This window comes from Catharus ustulatus, chromosome 2, assembly GCF_009819885.2.
Source record: "Catharus ustulatus isolate bCatUst1 chromosome 2, bCatUst1.pri.v2, whole genome shotgun sequence".
Classification (NCBI taxonomy): domain Eukaryota; kingdom Metazoa; phylum Chordata; class Aves; order Passeriformes; family Turdidae; genus Catharus; species Catharus ustulatus.
Window position 1 is genome coordinate 64,293,919 of NC_046222.1, and position 10,905 is coordinate 64,304,823.

The following is a 10,905-nucleotide window of genomic DNA, read 5'->3' on the forward strand; positions in this document are numbered from 1 at the left end:
TCATGTACTTACCTAGCTGTTTTCTTTTTTAGTCTTTATCAATGAACAAATGGCAATAAAAACCTACATTTTAAAATATTTTGTAAGTAAAAAGTTCTTAAGAAAGAATGCACTTGAATGACTATCAGTTCAAATCTTATAAATTATAGTGATCTGAACTCTCTCTGCCTTGTTTAACTCCAAATAAAATTTGACAAAATAATGTGTTATGAGGATTAGGATGGCATAGATCTAACTGTAGGTCTAAGTCTATGTCTATTTATATATCCAGGCCTGTGTATAGGAGTAATTAGGATTTAAATATATGTAGACGCATTTATTTACTTAAATATATATATAAAAGCATATATGTATATGTGTTTATAGATATATTTATAGTCTGATTTCCCATATGTGGGAATCTTGACATTTAGTATTAAGTTGTATGGAGTACTTCAATACAGACTATAGTGTTCTTCATCCTGTAAGTATAGTACATAAAATATTTCTTGGAAATATTTGCATGCTGATGTTTACCTTCCATTTGTTTTTCTGCTTTGTATGTATGTATAATTTAAATAATTAGGGACCAGTTAAGTTGCAGAAAACATTGTATTTATTTACTTGATTTTTCCATAGGAGTAGTATTTTAAAAAATGATAATTTTTTTAGCTTCATCTTTGTTATCATTATGCAAATTTTGTATAATTAGTGAGTAAAAATAAGATATCTGTTTTAGCCATTGAAAGAGCCAGCTATCTAAAGCATTAATTAATTAACTTTATAGTGCAATATACTTCGTGTGAAATCATTACCCGTAATTAAATTCTGTTCACAATATTTATAAAGAAAGTGTAGGAAATTGTAGATATAAGAATAAAGAATCATTTTCTTTTAGCTTGCTATGGAAGGCAGATGTTAAATATAACTCCTCTGGTAATGGAATAAAATATGCAATATATGTCTTCTGCTGTGCCAAAATACATACCTTGCATTACATTTTATGTATTGCCAATATAACTTTCATCCTACACGATCTTTAAATTTCTATCCAGAATACGTTTCCTATCTAGGCGACTGTTGTTTACAGATATCTTGCTTCCTTTTCTTTCTACGACTGATAATTTAGCAGTTCTATTTTAGTGTATGTTCTCCCCTAGGTGCATAAAGCACTTCTGACTGTTTACCCTTAAAGCTCCAGAGAATTAGGAAAACCTCTAGACTGCTTCTGTTTATTGTACACACATGCACTGTTAAGGGTTTATTTTCAACAGGAGGGAGACAAGCACAGAGATAAAGACCGATGGTGCGTATCACTCTACCAGCGCATCTTGCTGTACAGCACAGCATACAACCTATTTTACATACATATATTTATATATTTACCTTTAAATTTATTCTATTTTCTCATATGTACTAATTTGGCCCTTGGTGGTGATAATTTACTTTGTGTTTGTAGTTTCTGCTACTAGTACAAAAATCCCTGTTTGATTTTCTTCTCTGTGTGCTAGCTGTAGCAGTCAAAATTACAGGGTAATGGTGAGACAAGCACCTTATAATGTATGATAATCAATACTCAAAATCCATTCCCTATGATGTGACATAAAATAGTGAAATGAAAAGAAAGGGATTTTCAGGGCTAGAGCACCAAAGCTCATGCAATGCAGGTGGGTTTCAATTCAAGGTCATTCCGTGGGGTTTTTTGGCTTCATATTTAGTTCAGTCACTTCTACCATGCCCAGGGAGCAGAAATGGAAAGTTAGTTGATACAGTGAGTAGGAATGAAAGTATTAAAATCGCTTTAACAAATATAAGAAATGAGAAGGGGAAAGAAGATGGAGCATGAAATATATACGTAACATATATATGCTATACATCTTTTACTAACGGATTTCCAGCTAACTTTGTATTTTTGTTGGCAGTAACAAATAATATAAACGCTGTGTAAGGCCCCTCCTCATAGCAGTGTATGTGTATGCACTGTGTGAGAGCTAAAAATATGAATCTTCAAACATAACTTGTTTGTTATAAATTAACCTAATGAGTGTTGAAAATCTCAAAGCATAGTTTTTGGCACAGTACTGAATAAGTTTACAGTACTTATTTCCAGTGACTGAGAACTTCTCTGATCTTTACCTTTCATCTGAGCTCGTTCATTTCAATCTTAGTTCAGGGAATATTTCTTTTTAAAGAAATACAGTTTAGTCGAGTTTTAGAAAAAGAGTAATTGTCAAAATAGAATTTCCTAGTTCTATATTTCATATATATATCTGTGTGTGTGTTGTCAGTGTACATAGCAGAGAATTATATATAAATATGAATATTTATTTAAAGTATTTTAAGATAATATAATATAGAACCTGAAAGACAGAAAGAGTTTTCCTTCTACAGATGGCCTTTTTGTGGTATAATCAAATAGACTGTAGTGTTTGGAAAGAGGGATCTTGCTTTGATAGAGTAATTGAAAAGAGAGCAGCAGAGAAAAGCACTGGTCCATTGATTGTGCAATTCTGAGCATTTTATGGTGCCTAACATGCAGCAGGATTTTATTTTTGTCTTTTTTTATAAAGCAACAAAATTGCTTACAAATATCCATACAAAGAATAGTTAAGTTTACAATAGAAGAGTTAGTTGGAAAGCTGATTAGCTGTTTAGGTAAACTTTTTAAGTACCAGAAAGATTTTACTCAGAATTGTCATGAATTTCACACAAGAAAAAAGTAACTTCAGATATTGTTAGCAAAAATCCTGAAGAAAACACCTGTTTCTTCTATCTCTGTAACTTCGCTTTTAATGTTAGAGGCTGAGCTTGCCACAAATCTATGCTGAAGGATCAGGAAGAGGGTGTTTTTAAAAATATATTGATTTGGTTTTATTTTCTGGAGTTTTATGTTTCTGGGCAAGTTTTTTTTTTTTTTTGGAGGAGGTGATGGTCTGGTTCTTTGGGGATTTTTAAAATTTTTTTATGTTATTTAGAGAGAGATAGAGAGTAGCAGTTTCTCTTGGATGTTTTAAAGCAGCAGCTGTTTGATGCTGTAGAAGCTCCAGAGAACTTTAGTGGAGGTGAACTAATGGGTGGAATGAGGTGTATAGCTATGTCCTTCATTTGTATTGCTCCCATTTCATTAAGCAATTGCCACACATATGTTGTCTCTGTGGTTATGCATACCAATGCCATCTCATTCAAGTGAAGTAAAATCAAACAAAACAAAATTAAATTTCTTCCTTAAAATCTTTTCAGTTCTACCACTTTGTTACAGTCCTAAGGCTGGGGTTATTTTACTCCTGCTTTTCATCGTGATAATTTTAGTTTTTATTGAATACTAAAACCAGTGTGTGGATTAGTTTTCCTTGGAGATCATAGAATCATTGAATAGTTTGGGTCAGAAAGGACTTTGAAATATCTAACGTCCATCACTAGATCAGATTGCTCAAGATCCTGTCCAACCTTTGAAACTTCCAGTGATGGGACATCCACAATTTCTCTGGGAAATCTGTTCCAGTGCCTCACTACTCTCATATCAAAGAGCTTCTACCTCATGTACAATCTAAATCTGCTTGCTTTCAGTTTATACAGCCCAGGACATAATCAGCTGTCTGGGCTGTGAGCACACACTGCTGGCTCATATCCAACTTTTCATCCACCAATATCCCCAATCCTTCTCAACAGGTCTGCTCTCAATCTGTCCATCCTCCATTCTGTATTGATACTTGACTTCTCCAACCTGGGTGCAGGACCTTGCACTTGGACTTGTTGAACTTCATGATGTTCACATGCCCCGCCCCATATCAAAGGCCTTACAAAAGACTTTGCCTTGTCCACTGATGCATTCACTCCATTGTAGAAAACCACCAGATTAGTCAGACACAAACTGTCCTCAATGAAGCATTCTTATCTGTGTCTAATCACCTCCTCATCTTCCATATGTTTTGTATGTTTTGCTACATCTTCCAGGAAGATCCGTTCCAGAATTTTACCAAATACTCATCTCTATAAATTTTATGTTTAAAGCCTTTATGTTACATCCTTTTCCTCAACAATCACTTTGCTCTGCTGTCCCCATATCTAATTCTCTCTTGCTTTTGGTATTTTTTCAGGGTTTATACCAGTCTTAGATTTTAAAGTCTTCAAGGAAGGGAGCGCATATACAGAATGACACTTTTTCACACAACTGTATCATTAACAAGTATCAGTTCAGAGCAAATTATCCCAGTTTAACATCACTGTGACATAATACAATCTTAGTTTAAGTTCCAATTATTCATATCTTTTCAGAAATGTGAAAAACTGTTTACACTCTCGGATTCTCATAGAACACCTTTGGTGTTTCTTTTCTCATGTTTCTGCAGTGCAATCATCCATTAATCAGGTAGTGATATAAGATTACTAGGAATTTATTTTCTAATTTGGAATGATAATGATTGCTTAAATTCTCCCTATCTTTGGGTCAACATGTTTGTTCTGCTTTTCTGAAGACTTGTTCTGCATGTCTCTGTGTGTTTCATCCTTATATTTAAAGGCATTCTAACAGGTTTTTTTGTCTAACTGGAATTCCATATATTTTTAAAATACTAAATTATGTAATTTAAAAAATGAATATTGAACTCATCTGCTCATTTTTTGAAAGAGAAATTATTAATAGCTAAAGATCAATGTATAGTTAACGAAACCTAGAGATAATAAAAGGTTTTATTCTATTTATGATTTTTCTTTTTTCTGATTCTTTGGTTAGAGTTGTAAGTACAATTATAAGACAGTAAATATTGGCCCAAATGTAACATTTTTAATATAAATGACACATAAGCCAAGGGTTATAAAACAGAAAGTTTTCTTTGAATTGTAGAACAGGAAGTACCAAAACATATTTTCTAAAAGTGTAGCAAAGGAATCTCATTTAACTATATTCTTTGAAAGAAATAAGGATATAGAAATCCTATCTGAAAACATCATCAGTTCAAATAGTGTGTCACCATTTGTCATTCTTCCAAATTGTATGTATTGAGCAAATCCATTTTCACTTAGTTGCATCAAAACAGAAAAGGGGAAAACTGATTATATGATCCATACTCATGTCTAATAAAATTGCAATATGCACTTTTTGACAAGCTTATATTTAATGCACACTGATGGAAGATTCTAGTTCTCTGTTCTCAGCAGGAAAAGTAGGCTTTTAAGAAAACCTTTTTATTTTGTGACTGTCACAAAACGTAACAATTACAAATGAAATGGAGGTGACAAAAAAAGAAAAACCAGCTTGCTGATTTTTTATGAAGTGTTTGTATTTCCAGAAAGGCAGTTACTGCTCAGTTATTTGATTTGAAAAATTAATCCTTATAATTCCTTTTGAGTTCCCTAAGTACTGTTCACTCTTTTCTAGTATGAGTTTTACAGAACAAAGCCTAAAAGATTTCTACAGCAGATTAGTTTACAGATGAAGCTCAATTCCACTGAGAATGAGTCTCTAATGACCTCTTTATACTTTCATTGGGCTGTGTGAATGCTTTAATATGTGAAGAACAGAGTTAAATAAATCTATTGTCTCAACTAACAGGTTTATGCAAACCTTCTGAAATATTTTAATTATAGCTTCTTCTTTTTCTCCATAATTAAGAAACCAGATGTCAAGTAAGCCCATCACATGATGATCATAGCCTATCCATTAGCCTAAATAAATCCATTTATAATTAGAGTTTTTTTCTTTTTCTCCTTTGTTTTGCAGAACAAGAAGAATGTGTTAACTGCACAGATGAATGCAGAGTGCTTGGTCATTCTGACAGGTGTTGGATGCCACAGTTCCCTGCAGCCAGTCAGGCTGAGAATGCAGATTATCGCACAAATGTCTTTGTACCCACAGTTGAAGCTAACGTTGAGACTGAGACATATGAAACTGTGAATCCCACTGGGAAAAAGACTTTTTGTACATTTGGGAAAGACAAGAGAGAGCACACTATTCTCATTGCCAATGTTAAACCTTACTTAAAAGCCAAACGTGCCCTGAGTCCTCTGCTTCAGGAGGTTCCCTCAGCATCGAGCAGCCCAACCAAGACATGCATTGAGCCTTGCACCTCAACAAAAGGACCACTGGATGGTTGTGAAGTGAAATCAGGAGCCTTGGCTGAACCAAGCAGCCAGTACTTGTCAACTGACAGTCAGTATCTATCGCCCAGTAAACAGTCAAAGGACGCTTCCTTCATTGCATCAGATCAGATGGCTAGGGCCTTTGCAGACGTGCACTCCCGAGTGAGCCGAGACTCGAGTGAGATGGACTCTGTTCTGGAGCAGTTAGACCGTTCAGCCCGGGATCTAGGCAGGGAGTCGGTGGATGCCGAGGAAGTTGTGAGAGAAATAGACAAGCTCTTGCAGGACTGTCGGGGAAGCGACCCTGTGGCCATCAGAAAGTGAGGGGGAAAATAAGGACAGGCTGGCAGTTGCATTTCCTCTTCTGCTGATTGAAAGTAAATAAATAAATAAATAAATAGATTTCCTGGTTGTAACAGAATTACAGGAATGAAGGAAGACCAATGCTGCTTTAAGGCTTTTAGTGAACATCTGAAGTGCCCACAAGTATGTTCTTTTCACTGCTCTTTCTTTTTGACAGATAACACTGGTTTCATTTTGGCCAAACTTTCATTAGGACAGAGTCAAGTACACCAAGAACAAGATGAAAGAAGGAAAGACAGTGACATTTTGACAATCTGATAGGAAGGTGTGAGAAAGATGGAATGGAAATACGTCTGATACTTTAAGACTGTCCTCAATAGCTGATGCTGACTTTACTGTTTACGTATAAACCCCAAGAAAAACAGGGTTGAATAATGCTGATCTGTGGTGAATTTCCAGCAGTCACCACAGGCTTCTACTGAAAGTCCTATAAAGAGTTCTTGTAGTAGTCCAAGCGACGCCAAACATTAACATTCATTTGTGGTAAACATTTATGTACAAAGTTATCTGCCACAAATACAAAAAAAGAAAAAAAAAAAAGAACAACAAAACAAAAAGAACCATTCCAGATCATTTTTCAAGAAAACATATTCTCATCATTAATGAAACACTACATATCATATTAAGGTTAAATGTAAAATGATATAGTCCATCTTGTCCTGCGCACACATAAACTAATTCACTTGATAAAATGAAAAAAAAAAAAAAAAAAGTTTTAATATCTATTTAGCATTTTAGTGTCCAACAAAGCTATAAATAGTTACTGATAAGTTAAAAAAAAAGCTGTAAAGAAAGTTAAATAAAGTTTGGGAAAAAAAACCCAGTTACCTTAAGGGTAATACAGAAAATAAATTAACATTATTAACACTTTTTTATTCATTTGTGGACACTAAAATAGCTCAGGAAAGTGAAATTGTCAGACATCCACAAAAATCACATGGTCATTTAAATGTGCAAATGTAAGAAGATTCAGTGTGTTTACATCAAATGACATATTTTTATTGATTTATTGCAGATTCAGTGCATATGAGCCAAATTGTTGAGTGTATAAGAGCTATATTGTGTATTTTATTAAATTAATATATAGTTGTGTTGCAAAAATATTTGGGCTTATATTGTAAATGGCAAGTGTTGCCTCAGTAGCTGTCGAACTCTATGAGTTTTGTTTTTTCCTGCTTCCTTTTCCCCATGGAATATGGGAAGCAGCGCCTCAGAGCAAAGTCTCTTGTTTAATGTATGGTCTACGAAGTACTGCAGTACATAATCTGTTCAAAATATGTTTGAGTCAACTGATGGAGCTAACTGAACAAATACATCCATCAGTCATGGTTATGTGCAAGTCCTTGTCGAAACTTTTACTGCAGACCCATGTTTAAAAACAAAAATTACACTTGAATCAACATCTGGAACCCCCTTGGGTTTTGATTTTCTTCTCAACACATTCAACCAGCCTGCTCAATGTAGGACATTTGATTGAATTCTTCAGAGATGCCACCATTTAAAAAGTCTTGGTATTAAGTTTATACAGCTGAAAAATATGTCAGTGCCAGTGTAGCATGAGCAGTATTTTATTTAATTCTTCAGAATGCACAATAGCTTACTGCAGTTCTAGATAAATACTGCTTATTCTGGGGGGTGTTTTTAGCCAGGTTTTCACTTCATCTGCATAATATTTGCAGAATAACTTAGAATAACTTCAGATATAGCTTCTACTTTTTATTATTGTTTACTAAGAATGCTTTTATTGCATTTGAAAAATTCAAAATTACTTTCAGATGAAACTTAGAAAAAAACAAATGAACTTCCACAGTACAAGAAGAAGCAGAACAAAATGTTTAGCTCAGGATTTGTCCCTTATATACTTCAGATACTCTGCTGGAAATACCAATATGGCACATTGTTTAAAAATGTATTTGATTTCTTAAATTTAAATTTATAAAAGGGGTTGGCAATCTGAAAGACCACAAGCCATATTTTTTTTTATCAGTTCAAGAAGAAAAGTTGACCCAACAGCCTATTTTGGTTTGGGGATTGCATTTAAATGGTGATTTTAGCTAGTCAGTCCTACAATTAATTGTCTCTGGGAGACACCAATTCTCACAAGTTGCTTTAAACACCTGTTAAAAAATGTCTACAATTACACAGAAAAGGAAGGATCTTGTACATGTCTTAACAAGCTACTCTCCATGTTTTGGACAATTTATGTATCTAAAACGTGGTGTTGTCTGTGTTATATAATTTTTTTTTTTTTTTTTTGGCCAGGAGACCCAAGATTGGTTTTGCTTGATAGCTTGATAGCTTGAAATTCCATAGTGGAGAGGATTCTTATTGTTTGATCAGTCTTTTCTACGTATTTCTGTGGTGCCCATCACTTCAGTGTCTGTGCACCAAGTCTTTAGCTCTGCCAGTGAGATCCATTATTCAGCAAAATCTAAGCCAGTATGTAAACGCAGTCAAGTGATGGAGATTTGTGTATTTTATAAATGATTTTAACACTGAGTAACCAATTGTACAATTCATTGTATGTTTCTGAAGACATAAAACCACAACATTCTGAGAAAGGGCTGTGCCAATGTAAGAGGAATTTACCTTAAGGCTCTCTGTCACTAGTGATTTACTAGCTTTAGCTGTTTAACACATTATCTGTATTTAGTAGTGATTATTTATTTACCACTCTGAGGTTATTCAGAATTCATGACTCACAGCTTTATAGAAGAGTTTAGGAAATCTTGCTTTTATTTAATTTGTCTTTCAACTGCCTTGTAGAACTCTGGCATACTGCTTCCCAGTACATGATTATCCCAGGTTAAAAATGTATTTCACAATTTAAAATGGATTCATAATGAACCAATAAACCAGCAGAGCTTATACAGTGTGAGTTTTGCTGGTTCAGTCAAAATTAACATGATTGTGTGTGAAGGACGTATGCATACAAAAGAATTTAGTTTTTTCTCCATAGTATCTCTACTATCATCATTGGAGAAAGAGGCAGCAATGAAAGATACAGTTTATGAGTTATTTCCCTCATTTTTTACACACATGCTTTATAAGAGTGGAAGGAAATATCTGTCACAAGATTACAAAAGGAAAGTTGGAATTAAGGGAGGCAAGTAGAGCAACTAATAAATTTGTACTGTACACTGTGAATAGTGAATAAAGCATTCTGTATCTTTTTTTAATTAAAAAAAGTCAGCAACTGGGAGTTCCTTATACAATTGGCCAATCAAATCAGAACTCAAAATCAGACCTTTCTTTTTCCCCCTTTTTTTAAATTGATTGGCATATTTATGAAGAAACAGATTCTCCTGAATTGTGATTTACCACTTGAGAATAGAGGTTTCTCAATCCAAGTTACCACTGGAAGTCAAACTTTGATCATAGTGGAGCAAGATACACCATTCAAACAAGCTTTCATGTTGCTTGCTGTCAAATGGAAGGGAAACTGCTGAGGTCAAGGAGGAGTCTGAAGCTTAGCATAACATACACTCACTCATTATTGTTTAATTGCTTTCTTTTGACATCAGGCAGCAGTTATTATTGCATTAATTTAAATGGGAGTTTTGGCTATCAAGATTTGTTGACTTGAAGTGTAATTGAATGAAATCTGATTAAGGTTTTGACTTCTCTGGCCCAATTGTGATACAGGTTGGCATTCTCATTTATCAGCCCCTGTCTCCCCATATGGCTCAAAGTTGCACCAATGACTGGTGAATGACACAAAAAACCAAACAAAAGCAGCATACATTGTATGGATTTTCTCAACCGCTATTGTTTAATGGCTGTGTTTAATGTGACCTATCTGGAAAATGAGGACTACGAATAAAAAGCGATTACTAATAGTGGCGTTGCCTGCTTTTGCATTCATTAACACAGAAGAAATGTGTTAAACACTGCATACCGCAGGGAGCCTGATGGTAATTACTTTGGAAAAGCAACTTGTGGCAATGCGGCTGTTACAGCTAGTTATCAGTTTGCCAAAAAAATGACAGTTCCTGCTTCATTTATTAGAAATGTGTAACCGTTTTCTCTCAACAGGAAAGTGGAGAAGAGTTTTCATCAAGCTGGGTAGGTTTATCTTTTAAGCAGCTGATGCACTGAATTCCTACGGCTGTTATTTGCTCACAGAAATATGGAACTGGATAAAGGATATTTTGGTTTAGTACTGGTGTGAATTCAGTATAAATGGGGTGGGGCTGTAAGTTCTTGCAGACTGTCAGCCTAGCAGGAAAGATCAAAACACTGCTTGAGTATACAAGTGGAGAAGGACAACCTGAAGAACGCGAGGAATTGGTTTTTGCTTTTTAACTTTTTTTATTGTGTCTTTCTTAAGAGTAATTTTATTCATGTTGCTGTAAGCAATGTAACAAATTTCTGGGAAAAATACTACTAAGTCCTATGTCTTTTTTTTTGAGTTTGTTGCTATAACCTAACACTTTCATTAACCTCTTTTGTTTGGTTGGGTTTTGATGTATTTGAGCATTATGA

The 10,905-nt window shown here is 34.4% G+C and overlaps 1 protein-coding gene across 5 annotated transcripts in view; it reads left to right on the forward strand.

The window, feature by feature from the left end:
- The window catches only part of PCDH17 (protocadherin 17), an 89,986-nt gene extending 79,727 nt beyond the window's left edge, over positions 1-10,259 (forward strand). For 4 of the 5 annotated variants that reach the window (XM_033086793.2, XM_033086814.2, XM_033086800.2 and 1 more), the window contains exon 6: positions 5,699-10,259. In XM_033086793.2, coding sequence (XP_032942684.1) covers positions 5,699-6,381 — 683 coding nt within the window. In that variant the 3' untranslated portion in view covers positions 6,382-10,259. The remainder of the gene's footprint in view (positions 1-5,698) is intronic. The other variant, XM_033086818.2, reaches the window with a different exon arrangement.
- The last annotated feature ends 646 nt before the right edge of the window (positions 10,260-10,905 follow it).